Genomic DNA, 23,136 nt, shown 5'->3' with positions numbered 1-23,136 from the left:
TAGTTTTAATTTTTCTAGTAGCCACATTGTAAAAAAAAAAAAAAAAAAAAAGTAAAAATTTTAACATTTTTTTAACCTAGTATATTCAAAATACTATTTCAAAATAATAACTAGAGAAATTATTAATGTATGACACGTTATATTCTTGTTTTTAACTAAGTGTTGGAAGTCTGGTGTACGTAAGTACATCTCAGTTCATACTAAATGTAGCTACCATTTCAGTAAGTGTTCAATAACCATGCATAGCTAGTGGCTACCTTAACAATCATCACTGGTCTGCCTTATTTTCTTTGTCCTTACGTGCTTTTCCTTTCATCCTAAAGGAGGTATACTTTTATTTCTTTGAAGGATAACTCATTTACATGTACTTCAGGAACAGTCTTCTCTGGAACTTTCTTCTGTTGAGCCACTTCTTAGCTAGTGTATTTTTAATTTTCTTTCTCCATTGGTCTTTATTCACCCACCCTAAGCATCTTGGTTCTCCTTCATCCTGGGGAGAAAAATGTTATTCCATGACTGTGCCAGTTTGTCAAGCTCTCCCTATCTCTTTCCTTCACCACTGCACTCTTGAAGAGTAAGTCTATACCTTATGTTTTCTCTGTATCACTGCCTGTTCATCCTTAAGTTGTATGCACCAGCACACAGCACCAGTGAGCTTGTAATGCCAGATTCATTGAATGCCTCTTTTCCTTTCTACTTGATTTCTGTCACATTTGGCATTGTGACCATCTTGTTCATAAAATTTGCCCCTCCTTGGTTTCAAGATGGTACTCTCTTCTGGTTTCCCTGTCGCAGTGACTTTATCTTTTTTTCTCTCTTTTAATGACTCCTCTACCCACCCTTTAAGCATCAGAATTCTGTAAGAATCAGTTCTGCAGTCAACTTATTTGTCATTGTGGTCTTGCCTGTTCCTGTGGTTTCAGCACTCTTCCGTGTGCCAGTTTAGTTCCCCAAAATTCTCACCTAGTCGTGTCATCTCCAGAATCGGATGTAGGTGCTTTCTGGGCAGCATTACCCAAATGATCTCCAAATACCTGTCATAGGTTTAGTTCCCCAGGGAGTGGGCCCTCAGATTATAATCAGGAGGCTTACTGCTGAGCGCTTTCAGGGTCAATATCTGTAACTGTGTGAAGGAAGCAGAATTCGGCAGAGTAAGAAGTCAAGCTGAAATGTAATTGCAGACTCATTTCAGCTGAACCCACGGGAACTCTGGAAGTATGGGGTGGCCCTTCTCACAGGTAGCCTGCCCCCAAGGAGGGAACATGACCTTGGGCACACCAGTCTTCCTTTCCAGTGTTCCCATTGCCAGATCCTAGAGAGGAACTCTGGTGAGAGCTTTCAGCGTCCAACATTCCTGGTAGCTGGGGGATGAGTGCTTCATTCCTGAAGAAGGAGTCTAACCATGTGCCACTTCAGCCTCAGACTCTCACAGACCAAAAGAAATGATTTATCTCTCACTCCCTCAGAAAAAAACCTTTATTTATTAGTGATGACACCAAAGTAGTAACCTGTCAGTTACCACATTCTAACCCTTCTACCTTGAAACTCTCTCCAGAAACTGTATCTTCTACCAGGGCCTTGTTTTAGGGCCCTCGTCGGTATCTCTCACTTAGAACATTGCAGCAACTTTGTCTTCTTTTCCTAGTACTCTATTTCTGCAAAAGCATTCTTTTTTGTTTTGAAATACATATCATTTTAAAAGCCTTAAAGGGGCACCAGGCTGGCTCAGGTCAGAAGAACATGTGACTCTTGATCTCAGGGTTATGAGTTCAAGCCCTACGTTGGGTATAGAGATTGCTTAAATAATAATAAAACTTTTTAAAAACATTTTAAAAAACTGTTTCCGTTCTTAAATATCTTAGCTGGGATTAGCTGGTTTCCCATTGCCTACAGCTTAAAATCCACATCTAATCTTACGAAAGCCATTCATTTTATAATCTGACCCCAGTCTACCCCTCCAGCTTCATTTTCTTATGACTTCCGAACTCATCCAATAATTCAGCCATATTTAACTTACTTACTCTTAAACAGAAATCTTTTCTTTTCTTTTTTTTTTTTTTTTCCAGAAATCTTTTCTTTACTACTTTTGGTACTTAGTGCTGTTCCTTCTACCTGAAATATTGTTCTTGCCAGGCTTCCTTTTCTGTTGTCTTCCATGGCTTTGTTCCAGCTATGTTGTCACCTCTGTGCGGAATCTTGTCAAAGTGGAGTTGTTTGTATCTTTTTCATACCTTTACTGTGATATCATAGTTAACCGTTCATATATCTGCCCGTAATCTGATCCAGGGCTAGGGCACTATTTATCTCTTATAGAAGGAGTCTCAAATTTATCTTCAGCTTTAAATACACTACTGCTTTCCATAACTCTGTTTCTGGCTACTTCTGAACATCACCTGAGTGTCCCACAATATCCATATAATTATCAGATCCAATGCCAAACCTATTTATCTTATCCCAAAAGTGCTCTTTTTGCCCTCTCTGATTTAGTTACTGTCATTATCTGCTCTCTAATTTCTCAGGCTAGGAACCCAGAATTCTACCTCCACCTTTTCCCCTCGGCCTTCCCATCACATTAGTAAGTGTTGTTCATTCATCTTACTTCCTTTCCCCTTCTCTCTCTCATCACTGCTGTGTAAGGACCACATTAGCTCCATAGACTGTTCACTCACATATGTGAATATTGCATAATCAAATATTCAGAGTATTGCATAATCAAATAATTCATAATCACATGCTAAGCATTGTGCTAACTGGATGTCAGAAACCAACAAAATAGGCATTCTGAATAGCTGCCATAAATCCGACTCTCATCTCTTCTGTCAATCTAGCCATCTTACTGTCTAGGTGTCTTATATATAAATCAGATCTGATTCTGTAACTACATGGCTAAACATCCTTAGAGACTCCCAATTTCCTATAGACCAAAGTCCTCATCATTGTCTGTAGATCCTCCAATACTTCTTTAGGCTTGGCTGTAGTTACTACCCTATTTACTGTACATGATGCTTCCCCAGGCTGTTCTATACTGTTTCACATCACGTCTTTGCATATGTTCTTTCAAAGCCCTAGTTCAGAGAAGATTTAAAAATTAGAGGAAAAATTGTTCTTTAGTCCCACATCCACAGAATATATCTGATGCTAGTGCCCTTTAAATCTTACAAGACTGAGATTTTGATACTACTCTACTAATAATAAGCAATAATAGTACATTTAAAAGAATAGAGTTGTAAATAAATTTGTCATTTTTCCAAATTCTCTAAGCAAAATAATTTGTTAATGACTTAATAGAAAGCTAATAGTTTTCTTGTTTCCTTTGTTTCCCCTTTAAGGGTAAGAAATTTTAACTGAAATATGTTGTATCAGAGGCTTGAAATACAGGTAAAACTGTGAAGAACCCATTTAAATTAAACTTTATACAAGCTATTTCACTAAAAACAATTCTAATAAACCATATTAGGTTGCCTTTTTAGTGCTATCTGCTTATTGAGATGGATGGATGGATGGATGGATGGATAGATATAGGTATAGTATGACACACATATCTGTATATATGCTATGTGTGCTTGTGTTTATAATTACCTTTTCTTATTCCTTTAAGCTCCCTTGCAGCAGTTCTGGAGATACAGCTTTGATTAAATGAGAATTTAGTTATATCAAATATTGTTTCAGAAAGAGCTATAAGTAGAGCCGAGAATTTTTTCTGAGTGTAGTAGAGTTTTTTTTTTTTTTGTAATGAGAATTATTAAAGAAATGCACAGCACAGTATAGATTTCTAGGTTGTATAGATAAGTTTGTCTGGATTTTGCTATAAACCAGCTGTGTGGTCTTAAATAATTCCTTCTCTGATTTTTTGTTTTCAAATCTGTAAAAAAATAATACCTACCCTACTTCAAAAATATATTCCATAAAAATAAATTAAAAAATATATATATATTCCATAACCCATTAAAAACTTGAAAACAGATTTAAGAGGTTATTATTTTGTCCATCTCAAAATAACTTTAAAATTCGTATCTCTTAGAGCTAATATTGCAAACCCCCACATTTTGCTCATAAAAGGCAGTGTTTTTTAGTTTACTGGACTGAAACTCATTTGTTCAACACTTAGTTTAAAAATGTAAAGAAAAACCAAAATAACAAAAATCGCTTTTACACTACATTATTTTAATTGTTTCCAATATGATTTTATACATTTGTTTCTTCTATCAGCTAATTGTCACTTTATTGAATTAATCTATCCACATTTATATGATCTATTTATAGAACCTGTTAGAAATATAGTGAAACATCTCCAAAGTCAATTTAAATGTTTGTTGTTCTAGCAAATATTTTTCTCATAATTTAACCAGAATGCTGCTGTTTTTCCAGAGGAAATCAAAGGAAGAAAAATAAAGCTGTAGGTCAAGTTCCCAAAAGGCAAATGAACAAGGGGAATATAAAAGAAAAAGATTTGTCAAATTCTACTATCTACTGTGGTCCCAAGTACCAGCACACACAGCCCCTTTGGGGGATTCTAAGAGTGGATGACAAGAAAGAGCATCCAAGAGAAGTTGTCGAGAGATTTTATATTTTAGAGACTCCTGGGACTCACAGATCTTAAAAGACAAAATCTCCAAACGTGATTTACTTAAAGTTAGATTGGGAAAACAGGAAAGGGAAAGTCTCCATATATTCCTTTTTGGTGATTTTACCAGATCTCTATACATTGATAGATGTTGAAAATTTCCAAGTTTATGTATGCTACCCAAACCTCTCTCACCTTTCTTGCTAAATGGATAGCTCCACTTGGATGTCCACGAGCTTCACAAACTTAACATGTCTGCACTGAACTCACCCAAGACCCTATTTCTCTTTCCTCCTATCCCCTCCCCCATCTCCCCTCATGGGGTATCTCTTACCAGCCATTTGATCCTCAGGCTAAAGGACCTGCAAGTCCTCCTCAGCTTTTCCCTCTTTTTTATCCTTTAATTGCCATATTTTTAGGCCCTTTCCGTTCCATTCCTGCCTCCTTCTCTCACCAGTGTCACAGTGATTTGCTGCTTTAATTTCTTACCTGCAATCTTGTCCTCGTAATACCTATTCTGCAGACACAGCAGTGAGCTGTAAGATCTTTCAGTGGTTCCCCACCAAATACAAAATTTACCCTACCAATGTGTTAGCTTAATATCTGTTCCACAGCATGTGGACAGATTAAATGCATGGGAATTGGTGGGGCAGAGTGGGGAGGGCTTATGGTCAATACATTTGAAAAATGAAACACCGTTAATCTAAAAGTAAATAAGTTTCTTCACTGCAGGATTTCACAGAACCATTAAGTTGAATTCATTAATTGTGAGACACCTAATGAGTACTTATATGCCGTGTTTCCCAGACTGACTTGTTCGTGGAATCATTTCCTGCAAGTCATCTTTACGGGCCCAGTGTTCTGTGGAACATACTTTAAGAAAGCTAGTCAAAAAGAAGAAGAAGAAAAAGGAAGGAAGAAAGAAAGAAAAACTTTATTACTTTACTTCTAATCCCTCCATCTTCATGTCCTACCATTCTTTCCCTCAAAGTTGATGTCCTGGGAATTCAACTTGTGGTTGTCTCCAGGCACCATACTGTCTCTTTGTTTTGTGCACTTGATCATGCCATCCTCTCATCTGGGAATTATCTCCTCATTCTTCTTCCCCCTTATTTTCCCCCCACAATTCATTTCTCTTAACCCATGATTCTGGCTCTTCCTTTAAGATGTACCTTCAGGCATTACCCTCTCCAAGAAGCTTTCTCTGACACCCCAGGCTCAAAAGAGTAGATACTCTTCATCTGGGTTGCATAAAGGAGGCCTCTATGATTTTTGGAAGACTTTATTTTTTTTTTTTATTTTTGGAAAACTTTAAGATAGTAGCACTAAACTTCACTGTTACTCTTGTTAACATTTTTAAGGCACAGAAATCAAACAATTATATTATTGCAGTTAGAGGCCTGAAAAATAATCTGCCTATAGAATTTTCCACATTGATTCGACTGAGTGAATCTTTGTGATGTTATTTAATATACTTTTCAATCCCGTGTAATTCCTTTAAACTATTTACTGATTATAAGTATAGAGTCCTGGGCAGCCCGGGTAGCTCAGCGGTTTAGCACTGCCTTCGCCCAGGGTGTGATCCTGGAGACGCAGGATCAAGTCCCATGTCGGGCTCCCTGCATAGAGCCTGCTTCTCCTTCTGCCTGTGTCTCTGCACCTCTCTCTCTCTCTCATGACTAAATAAAGAAAATCTTTAAAAAAAATAATAAGTATAGAGTCCTGATTAGATCCAGGTTTGATTCTTTGGCTAGAGCTTTTCATATATGATATATAATTCCTTTAGCACCACGTCAAGAAGCACATAGAATCTGCTTGTCCCACCTTCTGAAGAATCAGAAGAGTCAACTAAATTATTTTATGGTGCCAAAACATATCAAGTTACCTTACTTTGCACCAATATGCTGACAATAGTTAGAAGCTAGTTGGGGGTATAGGAAGGAATATAGCTACTCCAAGGAGTAGAGGGAGAATATTAAGGGATCACAGATGTCTCTTTATATTAACTGTAGAGCAGCAGTGTGTAGATGGTGTCTGCTTCCTTAACCTCCAGCATCTACCAGAAAGCACTCTACTGTAATAATCAAGTTAGAGATGAACTAAGCATAAGATTTTTGGAGCATGGCTAAACAAAATGGGTTATCACCTGTAATAAAGAATTTTGAAAACCACAATTCTATTAAAGGATAATTCCATCTTTTTATAAAAGACTTAATTCAGTGACTGTAAAACTCAGCACTTTAACATTTGATTTTTATCCTGTCTACAAGGAGATTTCATGCTTACTATACACAGACTGCTATAACCTTTAGAACAGTTTGCTTGATGTTTTTCTGTTTTTGTGACCCCTTGTTCCTTATATATGAGCTGTCGCTTATTGATGCTCTAAAATATGTCTCTGTAGTAAGAAACTTCCTTAATCTTTAGCCCTTCTCAATTGCTCTTTGAAATTTGCTGTAGCCTCAGAATTAAAACATCTAAGTTTACCAGTATGCTCTACTGTGTTTTAGACCATTGAAATTAAGAAGTAACAATCAGTTGTATAATTCCTACTGTATTATCTAATTCAGAGAACATCAGAATTTGTTTTCATTAAGTGATGCACTAAAATGTTTAATTTTTAAAAGAATAGCCCATTCACTCAGCTGGCTTAATCAGAAGAGCGTCTGACTCTTGATCTCAAGGTCGTGATTTCGAGCCCCATGTTGGGTGTACAGGTTACTTAAATAAACTTAAAAAAAAATTAGGAGTAGCCCATTGTTGCAAATAAACCTACTATTTTTAATTCTTTTTTTTTTTTTTTTTTAATTAGATCACACCGCCACCTTCACTATCAGATCCACTTAAAGAACTTTTTCGGCAACAGGAAGTTGTAAGAATGAAACTACGTTTGCAACACAGTATTGAAAGGGTAAGAAGTGTTTAAAATTATGCTACAAATTACTGTATTTTAATAATAGATTATAATGACCTATGTCATATTATATATCATATACATATATAATTTTCCTTTAATTTTTTTTTCATATATAATTTTCTTAGGGGATTTTCCTTATTGAGAACTATTCAGGAAGATTTGATTTTGTTATCTTGTACCTGTGCAGTTAGATAGGGACTTTTTAAGCCTGTTTTAGGGTAGCTGCCCCTATGTTATAGTTCATGTTTTTATTTTTAACATATAAAAATCTCTAATTGCTTATCATTTGCTGAATTTGTGAAGCTAAAGAAGTGAATTTCTAGTTAAACAGTTGGATTTCCAAGTTTTGGAATTGTTGTTTGTTGCCAGCTACTTCAGTACAGAATACCTACCAGAGCTGTGCTTATTGGTCCTTACATGTCTGCTTTCGTAGTCTAGTCTCTAATGGTGAAACTTGGCATGGAATAAAATGAGAAAACCTATCTATAGAAATCATAAAAGTCATTTCCCTTGGATTGACAAAAATCTAAAACCTTCTTTGTCTTTTGGGAGGGTCAGGGACTTCTAAAACTTCATATGAGCTATGATCTTTCTTCATAGAAGTGTTGTGTGTGTACACACATACATACACACACACACTCATAAAAACAAAAGTGTGCTAAGTATGCTATTTCTTTGATTCATACATAACTGATTGGCTAGGGCAGAGGCTTTTAACTTTCTTTGTTGCCATGAGACTCTTGTTACAATCTGGTAAATATAAAACCTTTTCTCAGAATTATGCTTTCAAATAATAAAACAAATATATAGCATTTCAAAGAGAAATGAAAGAAGCACTAATACAGAACTTGTAACATTGTGCATAACCTATGTCAGTGAGAGGTTTGTTCTCAAGAAGTTAGGCCATAGGGCAGCCTGGGTGGCTCAGCGGTTTAGCGCTTGCCTTCAGTCCGGGGTGTGATCCTGGAGACCCGGGATCGAGTCCCACATCAGGCTCCCTGCATGGAGCCTGCTTCTCCCTCTGCCTGTGTCTCTGCCTCTCTCTCTTCTGTGTCTCTCATGAGTGAATGAATGAATGAATAAATAGATAAATAGATAAATAATAAATCTTTAAAAAAAAAAAGAAGTTAGGTCATATAACACACGTCAGTAGCTGTTTCAACCATTAGGCATGGTTGAAGCCACCTGGTAACATATGTTCACCTATTCATCTATACATGTAACAAAAGCCATGCTGCCTAACAAACAGTTAAGAATTCTCACTTGAACTGTGCAATTTTTCAGAACTTTAACAAAGAGTAAAGATGACTCCCATGCTTTCATATATTAACCAACAGTTTTAAATGCCTGACCTATGTGACAGCAAACAATGATACCATTTGGGGGCAGTATCTGCAACAATTATAATATGAATTGAAAATATTTGTGATTCCTATGGTTGGCAGAGTTGCAGATACTTCTGATATTAGTGTTGCTTGTGGCTTACATTCATAATTGAAAGAAATGGCCAATTGGAGGTTAGTAAAAATATAGAATTTTTCCCATCCAAAAAAAAAAAAATTTTCTCATCCAAGTTAACAGATGACCCTCTCTCCCCAGTCTATCCATGGGCTTCTTGGGAATGTTAGGACCCCAGATCAAGAACCTCTGTTCTAGGATCATTTTTCCCTTTGAAAATGATGACAATACTTGAATACTATACTGGATGACCTGAAGTAGAATATTTAGGCTGCCATTTTAAGCAGCATATCTCTGTTAGTTATTTTAGGGGAGGGGGTCTGACTGCAAATAATATATTTCTTTCTCATATAGTGTTAAGGAATTTTTGGTGATTGCTCTTAATCTTATACTACTATGACCAGTCTTTTAGGAAAGCTTTTCTTCTAGCTGTTTTTTTCTTAGTATCTATCTGATCAGGTTTTTTTTATATTCTTTCAGTTAAAGTCCCCACCTTAAATTTTTTTTTTTTTTTTTTTTTTTTAATTTTTTATTTATTTATGATAGTAACAGAGGGAGAGAGAGAGAGGCAGAGACACAGGCAGAGGGAGAAGCAGGCTCCATGCACCGGGAGCCCGACGTGGGATTCGATCCGGGGTCTCCAGGATCGCGCCCTGGGCCAAAGGCAGGCGCCAAACCGCGGCGCCACCCAGGGATCCCCCCCACCTTAAATTTACTTAATAAATCTTAAGTATTACACTTAGGTCTTCTCTTTTGAGTATCATTTGTCACATAAAATTTAAAATATTAAATAAGACTTTGTTTATTTGTGTTTTCACTAAATTATAAATACAGTAATACATATTTGGATATAAAGAGACCTGCATGCTCCAATAGGGGAAAGACAAAATTCTCATCAAGTCGAGAGAGAATAGGGAACATGGTTGGAAGAAGACCTACCACATCCCTAATATTCTCTCAGCCCAACCTGCCAGACAGAACCAACAAAACAATGGACATTTATAATGGAAAGATTCCTGGTCTCACTACCTCTGTATTTATAATGGAAAGATTCCTGGTCTCACTACCTCTGTCCTTGAAGTTCTAATCAGCCACAGGTCCCAGGGTTGTCCCCATTCATGTTGAAGCTGAAGAAGACAGTTACCACATGATGGCACAAGTCTGTAACCAGTATCACGATGGGTTGTATCTTAGCTACACCCTAGGGAATTCCCAGGCTGCTAAATGCAGAGGATTGCCTAGATCATTACATTAATTTTATGATAGGGTGACTTTCATATAACATAATTGGAAGTTTTGTATCCTGGTTAACACATTTTAAGGCAAGATTGTACTATGATTGTCAGAGATTTAAAAATCAGCATCAAAGTAGTGTTTGTTTCTATGAAAATATTCATTATAAAACAGAAGCTGCCACCACAGTGAAGGCACTTCACACCCATTAGAAAGCTATAATTAAAAGATAGTAAGTGTTGGCAAGAATGTGAAAAAATTGAAGCTCTCATACATTGCTGGTGGAAATATCAAATGATACAACTGCTATTAACAATTTGGCAGTTTCTCACCAGGTTAAACGTAGAACTACCATATGACCTAGTACCTCCCCTCCTAGTTATTTACCTAAGAGAAACAGAAAATATGTATCCAAAAACTTGAGTATGAATGTTCATAGCAGCATTATTCATGATAGCATAAAGCTAGGAACAACCCAAAAGACCATCAACTGATGAACAGATAAATAAAATGTGGTATATTTACACAATGGAATATTACTCAGCCAGAAAAGGAATGAAGTACTGATACACACTCCAACACAGATGAACCTTGAAAACATGTGACATGAAAAACAAAATACCACATGTTCTATGGATCCATTTGTAAGAAAATATTTAGAGTAGGAATCATAGAAACAAAAAGTAGAGTAGTGGTTGCCAGGGGAAGAGGAGGTATATGGGGTATAACTGGTGATTCAATGCAAAGTTTCTTCTTGGGGTGATGAAAATGTTCTGAAATTAGTGGTGATGGTTGAACATCTTGGTGAATATACTAAAAGCCACCATTTGTACACTTTAAAAGATAATTTTTTAGAGGAGTCTGCCACTTTTGGAAAGAAAACATTTACTTATACTTTTAGAACACTTTTAGAAAAAACTGAGGAGTGCCTGGGTGGCTCAGTTGGTTTAATGTCTGCTTTCTGCTCAGGTCATGATCTCAGGGTCCTGGGATGGAGCCCCACATTGGGGTCCCTGCTCAGCCAGGAGTCTGTTTCTCCTCTCTCCCTCTGCTCCTCCCCCACTCATGCTCACTCTTTCTCTCTCAAATAAATAAATAAAATATTTTTAAAAAAAGAAAAAATATTCTGAATTCTCTGAGATTCAGATTCTTTAGTACATTTTAAGTTATTTTGTTTGAAAAACAAATGATTGAGGAATTATGGGGTTTTTTTTTTTTCATTCTTGGTTCAACTAGGAAAAACTCATTGTATCCAATGAACAGGAAGTTCTACGAGTTCATTACAGAGCTGCAAGAACATTGGCAAATCAAACACTGCCATTTAGCGCGTGCACTGTTTTACTGGACGCAGAAGTGTACAGTGTGCCACTGGACGCTCAGGTAAAGTGCCACTAATTCAGTTGAAATGTTCCTAAATACAACTTGAGTGTTTTTGTAATCTACTTCCATGGAAAAAACTTGAATTTAGCAGTCAGTAAAACTCAAAAGAGAAAAGCAATTCTTACAGAATCTAGATCACCAGATCTTTTTTTCTAAAATCCTCTTATACGTTAGCCTTATGTTATAAAAGCTAATATTTACAAAACCATTATGTGTTTAGGATAGTGTCCTTTTACATAACATGTAATTTGTTTCTAAAGTGAATGTTTGTACCTTGAAGTAACTGGAAAGCAACTGTAAGCTGGAAAACGCTACAGGCAGATTGAACCTCTAGACTGTGGCGGTGCTAAAAACAGGACCAGGCTTTTTTTGTTTTGATCTTGGATATTGGTAGAATAAATAAACACACTTGTGGAAAAAAAAAAAAAAAAACTGTAGCTATGTCTTGAATAAAGTTTACTGCCACATATAAATTATATGAATTCAAAACCGGACATAGCAGTTGTCAGAATTTTTTGTGCTTCACAAACTAGAATGAAATTCATTGGTTATAAGAGAGATAATAATGATTAAAATAAAGAGCATAAGCATGGACAGTGAAGGATTACCACACAGAAATACTAGGAAATGCTATTTTAAGTCAGACAAACTAGAAACACAAAGAACACAGGGTATGTTACAGAGAAAATTACGTAGTTCTCTCTGGGCTTTATTTTTCTCCTGTTTAAAAAAAAAAAAAGATTAAACTAGATCAGTAGATTTCAAACCTTAAGTCACCAACTGTTTTATCCAAATGAAAGTATTCAGAGATATTTGAAAAGGCTATTAAGAATAATAATTGGGGGAACACCTGGATAGCTCAATTGGTTGAACATTCGACTCTTGATTTCAGTTCAGGTCATGATCTCAAGGCCATGATATCGAGCTCTGCATTGCTTTGTGCACTGGGCATGGAGCCTGCTCAAGATTTTCTCCCTCTGCCCCTCCCCCCACTCACATGCACACTATCTAAAAATAATAATAATGATAATTGGATCTTAAGAACTATTTGACTGTGAGGAAATAAACTCTGGAAAAGCCACTGAGGGAAGTTACATAATTCCCAGCTTTAAATAATTTAAAGGAAAAAAATGAATGGTTCTTTATAATGGAAATGAATAGTTTATGTTACTAAATACTGGACTAGACAGTGCAATATCTAGAGATCTTTTAAAGCTTCATTCAATTATAGAGTAACGAAGGAAATGAGAACAGCTAAAATTTTGAGCATCTGCCTGATGGCCTGGATGGCACTTTGATGGCATGGGTGATAGTAGTAGTAGTAATTACAGCAGATATTTATTAGAGTGAATGCTGCTTGTATGCCCAAGCATTCTGATGAGGACTTCAGAGGCTTAATTCTCAAAATAAGATTAAAAGAGGTATTCACCGCATTTTACAGAATAGAAAATTGAGAGAGTACATAATTAGTTCAAGATTGCATAATAAGATACAAAGCTGGCATTTGAATACAGCCTGTCTTAATTCCAAAACTGATATTCCTAAGAGTTGATACGGAATTTCTTTATGACCATTCCAAAATATTGGTCCTGGAAAAATGTTGGCCTGTATCCCACCTTAACACTTCTTCTCCCTACATATGGTAAAAATTACCACTAAAATGAGATACGAAATCAATTATACTTTAATAAGAATGTCATAGACATAAAAAAATTATATTTAATTATATTAATTATATATTATATTTAATTATTAATATTAAATATATAATTTAATATAAATTAAATATATAATATATTAATATATTATTATATTTTGTTATATTTATATTTATCCTTTTTCCATCATTCCATTACACCACAAAAATTATAATGGCACATAGGTTTTAAAGTGGGTTGGTTATTACATTGTATAGTATTCAACTATTTTTAATCTTCTCTTTCAGTCTGATGACAGTAAAACTTCTGTGAGGGATCGCTTTAATGCAAGACAGTTCATGTCTTGGTTACAAGATGTAGATGATAAATTTGACAAACTAAAGGTATGTATGTTTAGAAGTTCAGTTTCAATGGATGCTTCCCCCTTAAACAGAAAGTGCAGCTCTGTTAGGAGTGACTAGTCACGCATGGCCACAGTCGGAAAGTAAAGGAAAATAAAGAGCACAAGTCCATTTTTCAAAACCAGTGTAGTATGAAAAATGAAACTACCACAGAAAAAGCAGCTTCTGTAAGGAGCACTAGGTTTTATAGAAGACTGATGAATCACTGACCTCTACCAGAACTAATAATACATTTTATGTTAATTGAATTCAAAGAAAAAAAAAAGTTTCTAATGGGGATCTGTTTGCCTATTGTCCAATATCCAAGTCTGGTGGGTAGTTCTACTATAGGAAAGAATGGGGGGTGGAGGGAAGACATATTGAGAGAAAGAAAATATACTGCAAATAATTCATAAAGAAAATTATTTGGTTTGAGATTTTAAGTCATTTCAAAAACTACTTCTTAGCTGTTCATGGTTCTTTTGAGAATTTGCAATTTTATTATTTAAAAGAGCAATTTCTTTTTTGTTGTTTGTTTATTTTATTTTTTTAATAAATTTATTTTTTATTGGTGTTCAATTTACCAACATACAGAATAACACCCAGTGCTCATCCCGTCAAGTGCCCCCCTCAGTGCCCGACACCCATTCTCCCCCACCCCCCGCCCTCCTCCCCTTCCACCACCCCTAGTTCGTTTCCCAGAGTTAGGAGTCTTTATGTTCTGTCTCCCTTTCTGATATTTCCCACACATTTCTTCTCCCTTCCCTTATATTCCCTTTCACTATTGTTTATATTCCCCAAATGAATGAGACCATACACTGTCCTTCTCCGACTGACTTACTTCACTCAGCATAATACCCTCCAGTTCCATCCACGTTGAAGCAAATGGTGGGTATTTGTCATTTCTAATGGCTGAGTAATATTCCATTGTATACATAAACCACATCTTCTTTATCCATTCATCTTTCGATGGACACCGAGGCTCCTTCCACAGTTTGGCTATCGTGGCCATTGCTGCTAGAAACATCGGGGTGCAGGTGTCCCGGCGTTTCATTGCATCTGAATCTTTGGGGTAAATCCCCAACAGTGCAATTGCTGGGTCGTAGGGCAGGTTTATTTTTAACTTAAAAGAGCAATTTCAAATTAAAAGTCTGTGAGGTTAGACACTCTTGAAGTTGCAGACCTGGAAATAGTTGGCATATAGATACAGACAGGGTCAAGCAAAAATGGATGTGTAATTCAAAAACTTAATCACTAAAAAAACTATGGATGAGATTAATTTTTAAACAAAGCAAATTTAACAAAAATTGATAACTCTTCTCTTCTTCTCAATAGACCTGTCTTTTAATGAGGCAACAACATGAAGCTGCAGCTTTAAATGCCGTCCAGAGATTAGAATGGCAGCTCAAACTCCAGGAACTTGATCCTGCCACCTACAAGTCTATCAGCATTTATGAAATCCAGGAGTTTTATGTTCCCCTTGTCGATGTTAACGATGACTTCGAATTAACTCCTATATAATAGCAGCCATTCCTTCCGGTGGTGGTGTTTTAAACTGATGGGGCTCAAGAGTATTAAACTGTGGAACACTGCCTTTTGAGAAAAATACTGATATTATGCCTTTACAGTTGTTAGTAAAGTTTGACTAAAATTGGTTATGTAGTAAACACTGTCATTTTATAAAAAAATGAAAAGAGAATTATTTTGGATCCTAGATCCAAACAGTTTCTAACTGAAATCTATTATTTATATTGGTGAGAGGTAACTATTGCATTAGAGCATGTTGGCAGACTGTGGTAGATCTTTTAAAAGCTGAGAATCTAACAGCAACTGGAAGTTGTTAGCACTCTTAAATAACAAGATAACCACTAGTATTCCAGTGTCTTTCAAGTTTTATTAAAATACATTGGTAAACTAAAAGGTTCAGTTCCTACCAAATAGTTTCTAAATGTGGAAGAAAAACTTGGCACAAAATTTCTTCAGTTTATTATATCTGTAAATTAATTGTACAGTTTCTTTTCAAAAGTTTTAATATTGTCTTCCTTTTTAATAACTTATTTTATACATATTGTGCAGATGTAAATCTTGTAATTAATGGTCAAAATGTATACAAAGGGATTGGTAGTCAGAACATGTACAAAAAAATAATTGTAAAGCTGTTGTGTCTAATGTTTTATTGGACCAAAGTTGTAGTTTGTATGGAGTGTAGTAGTAGTGTATACAGGTAGCAAAACTTTTAAATAAGGCATGCATGCGTTTGAGTTAGCTTGTTTTCATCACCATAACTGTAAAGGTTGTGACTTAGTTGTACTGCATGCTTCCTATCATTTAACTCTCTCCATAAGCGATGCCTAAAGTAGTGTAGGGTGTTTCATGCCAGTCTCCTGGGATAGTACCTATGACTCACTATGTCAGACATATTATTTAGAATTAGTCATGCAAAGAAACAGCTCTTTTTTCATCTCACAATAGAACCTATCCCCCTCTCCCAAAATGCCTTTGAATGAAAATTCTGAAATTGTAAATGTCTATTTTAATACTCAAGTATGAAAGAATCTGTGAATATATGTAAATATGTTTAATAAATTTTATTGGTCATGTTAAATCATTGTAAAACTTTTTTACATTGCTTAAATATAATGTTTTAAGCTTAATAACCTTTGCACTTTTAAAATACAAACTGAGTACTCAAATCAAAAGATATTCGGTAGTCAAAATACAAGAAACAGGCATATTCTGACCAATCTCTTCAATGTTTATGAAAAACTGATAAATATGTTGTATTTTTTTCCTTGTATCAAGATGCAAAACATATAATTTTCAGAATTTTATAGTTAAAATAAGATTTGGTATGCTGTTTTTAATAAAATAATTAGCAATATACTTAGAAAAAGTCATTTCTCCTATAACATGAGGTAGATTAAATAATCAGGAATATTTCAGATCTGAAATCCGCTAAACTTATTAAAACATTTTTAAAAGGAAAATTAGGTTATATGTAAAATTGAACATAAGTATATGAGATAAAATTTACAGAACTTTCCACAATACTTTCTTGAATTATGAAATAATGCTGGACATTTTTTATTCTGATAGAGAAAAGTTAAAAGATATATGTGAGGAATAAAGTGACTTAAACTCAGCAAGCAAGTTGGAAATCCCAGCTAATGGGAGAGAATGTAAAAATTGAAGTTTCTGAGTGCAAAGGTATATATTAAGCTTAGGGATTTTTGAATTTTTATGTCAATTTATATTTTAATTCATACTGTACTTGGCATGCGCAATAAAGCAGCACTGTAAAAGATACACAGTGCAAGAACTTTATTATAAAGGTTGGATGTAGTGTTCTTTAGAAACTTAGATGAGAGATTTGGGCCTTTTTTATTGGATAATGGGGCCAGGAAAGGCAGGGTAGATTTTGAAGCACTGGTTTTGTTGAAGTTAAGTTTATTAAGGCTGGGAACATTAAAAGCTAATTTATAAAAGCAATACTTTTTAATATGAAAAACTCAATGCAAATTTTGTTTATACTTTTGCCTAAAAAGAAAAAACCAGATTATTGAGCATTAAAAATATGAGAGGGGTAAATTTATACTGCTTTTTGTTCTGAGGGTCCAACTGGAAAATGGGGGAAAATCACTGTTTGGCCTAACAGAACAAGCTGCAGAAGAAAAACAAGCAAGCAGGAATCTGGCATGTTTTAGTTGTCCCAGCTTTTTAAATACTAACCCCAGTTCTCACCCTCTTCAATGGTACCTCAAGTTGCTGGAGCCTCTCTGCCATGATTCTGCTTCTGCAGATTTCCTTTGTAAAATGACTCAAAGCTAAATGGATAGCTTAAAAGTGAATGCCTTCTTGGTGGAATTTATTCTTAAGTAAGTAGTTAAGAGCTTTTGATATTAAAGATATCCTGAAGCTCTGAGACTAAAAAAATCTTGGAATGGGGTATATACCTAAAGAGATTTAGGATTCTGAAAGAGAAATAAAGGATGGTTAGTTTAATCAGTGATTTTTTTTAAAACTTCAAATATCATGAACAAGATACTAAATTGTACCTAAGGATTTGTATTTCTTTAAATCTTGTTCTAAATCATATCTGTTTAATAAATGACTAGTTGATATTTGTGCATGTTATTTAATAAAGAGTTATATTTTTATAGAAAAAAATAAGAGTGAAATGTGTGCTAACTGTTTTTTTACTTTCCACTCCCATGTGACTCTAAGCCAAACACTAATGTTTACCTGGGCAGTAGCAAAATTACAGAAATACTCATTTTAGGGAAACAGCCTCTGAAAAATAGCTCAGTAATGAGGTCTCAAAAGTGAATTTTAAATGTTAGATATGCTGCAAACTTCATAACCACAAAAATCTCAAGCAAAGATCCCATGAGGCTCATTTTTAACTGCCAATAATTATGCACTTATGCTAGAAATTGAGTGTAATGCTAAATATGTATTTTTCTTAATTAACCAGAAAGTATTTTTTATTCTATTTCTGGTATCCTGATACATAAACCCCAAAATATTCTATAGAGGAAATTGGCTTTAAAACTCATGAGCTAGTCTTATCTTCTTATATTTTAAAGAGTGTTTTCATGATATTTAAAAAATCTGTTTCAAACAAGGTAAAAAGATTGATACAAGAGATATTAATCGGAAAAGCTTGTGTGAAGTTTAATCAATTAAATGTCTTGTAATTTATTTTCTTGGTGGCTTCTTGACACTGTAGTCTCCAATGTACCTAAAATGGAGTAACAGAGCCTCCACAGTAGTAGTTACCCAAAATATTTCCAGTCAGTAACACCAGAGTTCATGGAACAAACGGAGGCAAATAAAGTTTAAATAGTTCCTTTAATATGGCAAAAACATGTAGAATTGTATTAGCATAAAAACAGTGGAAAATACATGTAGAAAGACTTTTCCAGTGACTGTTAAATGCTATAAAGTATCTGCAAATAGTGTAAATTTTTTATACATGTGCATCTCTCCATTAGAGAAAATTGCACATAACATTATCTAAAGATGAACATGATCTTTGCTTGCATGGGGATTCAGTTGTATTAGATCGATTAGTTACACAGAATTTATGATTATTTATGAAACATTTCTTTATTGATGACTTTTTTTAAGTGCTTTAAAACAAAACAAAAAGCTTATATGCCATGCCATATCTGAGTAGTCCTAGATAAAAAGCTTTTAGGTAGCCACCTTTTTCTCCACTTCTGAAGGAAATTTTGCTGTTAATCCACAGAATGAAGCATATGTGGCATGTGTTTACAGATTAAAGAACAATACCTGTGTGCCCATCACTTAGCTTAAGAGCTCATTATCAGTACCTTTTTTTTTTTTTTTTTTTTTTTTACTGGTTTAAATCCAGTTTAAACAAACAACCCAAACAGCCAGTCCTGACAAATGTATACACCGTTACCATGGCCTGAATGCAGTAAGCTCTCCCGGCCCCTTTGCAGTCAGCGCTCCTACCCCAGAAGCAACCACCATGATTCCCATCACCGTATGTTACTTGTACCTGTTCTTGAACATATAAATGGAATCAAACAGTATATACGATTTTCTTGCTTTTGACTTCTTTCTCTCAACGTAAGGTTTTGAAATTCATCCATGTTGCATATATATCAGTAATATGTTCCATTTTATTAATGAGCAGTAGTATATTGTACAAACTTGTTTATTCATTCTCTTGTTAGTAGACATTTGGATTGTTTCCAATTTGGGGGCTGTTGTGAATAAAACTGCTGTGAATCTGCAAGTCTTTGTGGACATATTCTTTCATTCTTGGATACATACCTTGGAGTACTAGGTCATTGTGTGTTTATTAGAAACTGACAGTTCTCCAAAATGCTTGTACGATTTTACACCCCTACCTATGAGAGACTCAGTGGCTTTGAGTCTTCATTAATATTTGGTTGAATATTTGATTGTCAGTCTTCAATTCTAGCAATTTCGGTGGATGTGTAGTGATATCTTGTGCCTTTAATTGGCATTTCCTTGATGACTAATGAGTTGAACATCACTTTTCATTTGCCTGTTGACCATTTGTACATATTTTGTGAAATGTCCTCAATTTGCTCACTTTTTATTGGGTTTTTATTTCTGATTTATAGGAATTCTTTATGTATTCTGCATTTAAGTCCTTTGGTCAGATATATTTGTTTGTCCTGCATGTACCTAGTCTGTGGCCTGCTTCCATTTTTTCTTAGTGACTAGTTTCCTCCCTTTTTAGTAATACGCTAACACTGTCATGACTTTTTCAGAATAATTAGTGGATATCCTAATGGCTCCCCCCTGCCAAAAATTTTCCTTTTAATATGGATACACAACCATAGCTTTAGATTTCTGAGAAACACCACCTCTATTACTTTTAAATGCACCAGTATTTGAATATTAGAATTAGACGTTTTTAAAACCTTGCCTGAAAAAAAAAAAAAAAAACTTTGCCTGAATTAACCTTTTTTTTTTTTTTTTTTTTGAGGGCAAGAGAGTGTGTGCACGTGAGGAGGAGAGGGTAGAGGGAGAGGGAGAAAGAGAATCAGCGCAGAGTCCGACTTACAGATGGATCTCATAACCCTGAGACCATGACCTAAGCTGAAACCAGGAGTCACTCAACCGACTGAGCCACCCATGTACCCCAAACTTGTCTTATTTTCTTGACACCCTTTCTATATTGTCTAGGTTGTCTACTCTTTATATAGATCCTAATACTGTATGTTTGTTTAAAGATTTTATTTATCTATTCATGAGAAACACAGAGAGAGAGGCAGAGACACAGGCAGAGGGAGAAGCAGGCAGGGAGACTGAGATGGGACTTGATCCCAGGTCTCCAGAATCAGGCCCCAGGCTGAAGGCGGCGCTAAATCGCTGAGCCACCAGGGCTGCCCTGTTTGTTTTTTAAGCAGAGTATGGATAAGATTGGAAAAGCCCAGTATCATAGGTGGACTTTTAGGGAGCAGATGAATCATCTGAACTATGAGCTGCGGGGATACTTTTCAGCTCCTCCGCTGATTCACACATCAATCTATGCACTCAACACACAGTATATGTGTCGTGCCAAGGACTATGCCACTTGAAGATTTACACAGCATTTACCAAGATTGGTTCTCAAAAGTTTTGGTCACCAGACCTCTCTGGAATCCTGAAAGTACTTTGAGAGCTTTTGTTTCTGTATGATATCAGTTGATATTTAATAAAGTAGAAATTAAAACCATTTTTAAATATTAATAAACTCATGCATGTTTTTATGAAAATATATTTCCAAAATTAAAAATTAGAGAAGTGTGTTATTTTAAATTTTTGCAAACTCCTTAATACCTGGCCAAATAAAAGAAAGCTAGAAATTTCATATCTGCTTCTGCACTCAATGTGTTGTACTTATTATTTGTTTGGTGTTTAGTTTGGTTTGGTTTGTATGAAGAAAATCTGACCTCACACAAATAGGAAAGGGGAAGAATATTTTTAATATTTTAATAGATTTTCAGATAAATGTGGGCATTATTCTTTGATTCCACATAAAAATGCAACAAATAGTTTCTCTTTTTTAAGATCTTATTTAATTATTCAATAGATCATGAGCAGTGGAAGAGGCAGAGGGACAATCTGACTCCCCACTGAGCAGGAAGCCTGATGTAGGGCTTGATCCCAGGTCACCCTGAACTGACATCATGACCTGAGCTGAAGTCAGACACTTAATTGAATGAGCCACCCAGGCACCCTGAGAAGTAGTTTCTAAAAGGTTAGTTGCCTTGTGGAATCTGAAACCATATAATCAGCTTTTCCTAATTCTGTTAATCCATTAATCTATCTTGCACTTCGAATGGGTCTTTTAGCAAGGCATGATTTTTAACATCAAGTATTGATCATTTGGAAAACATTGGGTCGCTGTGTTATGTGTGTGTCTTCCAAATGTTGACAGACCTCATTATACAATACCCAAAATTCACATTTGTTAATATCACCATTGATTTAATCAGAAATGTCTTTTTGGGATCCCTGGGTGGCGCAGCGGTTTGGCGCCCGCCTTTGGCCCAGGGCGTGATCCTGGAGACCCGGGATCGAATCCCACGTCGGGCTCCCGGTGCATGGAGCCTGCTTCTCCTTCTGCCTGTGTCTCTGCCTCTCTCACTCTCTCTCTCTCTCTCTCTGTGACTATCATAAATAAATAAAAATTAAAAAAAAAAAAAAAAGAAATGTCTTTTTAAGTATGGGGAAGCTGTGAAGCTGTAGGTGACAACTACAAGTTTTCCGAAATCCTAATTTCACTTGAAAGGTCAAATGTTATTGGCAACAAACACCGTCAGTTGTTTAAAATGACAGGCCTTTACAAAAGTATCATGTGATTGATAGATTGATAGATGGATAGGTCTCCATCTCATTAAACATTCATCATACAGACATTCCATAATTTATTTAACCAGTTCCCTCTTAGACATTTAGATATTTTGCAAATGTTTATTATCAAAAACAAAAAGATGTTCAATGAGCATCTTAGTATTGAGATAAATTCTTATGCTAAAACATATTACTGTCTCAGCAGTCGTTCTTTTGCCAGCTTTTCCTTTACAGAGAAATGAACATCTGGTACTGAATGGCCTCTTTTATACCAAGGAGCAAACACCTTCTCAGATAGACTCCTCACCTAGCCTCATAGTTTCCGTCCAGCTCTACTATAAGAAGTTGGAATTTAAAAATTCCCAGACAGATAGAATGGATGACAGACAAGGTAACCTTCAGAATTCTAGGCTGAACTAATAAATATAGAATGGGCTTATGAGTTTAGTTTCATTCAGAATTCCACAGCCAGTAGATTTTTCTGCATGGGAAACTAAATATTTCAGATTATTCACAGGACTGTTCTAGCCAACCAGAAAGATCCACAGTAGCAGAATTTCCCAAATTCTCCACCACGAGAATTCATCGTTGTGAAGATGAGCCAGGATTCACATAATAGATCTATGCACTCTGGGAGGAAGACTGCCTAGCAATCAATCTGATACTCTAATTTTACAAAATACCTGATGCTAAGGATACAATTCTTTTAATTCTTAGGGTAATGTTAGTATTTTCTCATAGACTTTTTACACTATTTATGTAATCTTTTACTATACAGCATATCCCTAGTAGGTTATGATAAAGTCAACTCTCCTATCTTCAGGCTCCTAATCATGAGTAGAAATAATTACTGAAGCCAACTATCCCCACTGTATATTCATTCTGAACAACACTACATGATGGCACTGATTTGGGGAAACAGGCTACAATTTTTCATGGCAACTTGTTAATGCTTTTAATTTTAAAGTATATTTGTATTATAGTCCATTGTCTTTTTCCTATTAGTCACCTCTATACCAGAGTAACCGTGTTATAATTCTCCTTCAACAGAGGCATAGAGACTCGTTCTTTTTACATGCTAAAAAATAATGTTTTCACATTTTCACTTCCATTGATAATAAAGTAGCAGAACAATCCTACGACCTTACAAGGAGGTTGGGCATAATTTGTGTCCCCATCAGCCAAGGAGGAAAGATCTAATAC

The 23,136-nt window shown here is 35.4% G+C and overlaps 1 protein-coding gene across 11 annotated transcripts in view; it reads left to right on the top strand.

Moving 5' to 3' along the window:
• Window positions 1-19,357, top strand: part of ANKRD12 (ankyrin repeat domain 12) — a 123,628-nt gene extending 104,271 nt beyond the window's left edge. For all 11 annotated transcript variants that reach the window (XM_072828731.1, XM_072828726.1, XM_072828734.1 and 8 more), the window contains 4 exons: window positions 7,377-7,475; window positions 11,409-11,552; window positions 13,498-13,593; window positions 14,926-19,357. In XM_072828731.1, coding sequence (XP_072684832.1) covers window positions 7,377-7,475; window positions 11,409-11,552; window positions 13,498-13,593; window positions 14,926-15,111 — 525 coding nt within the window. In that variant the 3' untranslated portion in view covers window positions 15,112-19,357. The remainder of the gene's footprint in view (window positions 1-7,376; window positions 7,476-11,408; window positions 11,553-13,497; window positions 13,594-14,925) is intronic.
• The last annotated feature ends 3,779 nt before the right edge of the window (window positions 19,358-23,136 follow it).

Source organism: Canis lupus, chromosome 6, assembly GCF_048164855.1.
Source record: "Canis lupus baileyi chromosome 6, mCanLup2.hap1, whole genome shotgun sequence".
Taxonomy (NCBI): Eukaryota; Metazoa; Chordata; class Mammalia; order Carnivora; family Canidae; genus Canis; species Canis lupus.
Note: the sequence above shows the minus strand (reverse complement) of the source record. Positions and strands in the feature narration are given on the sequence as shown.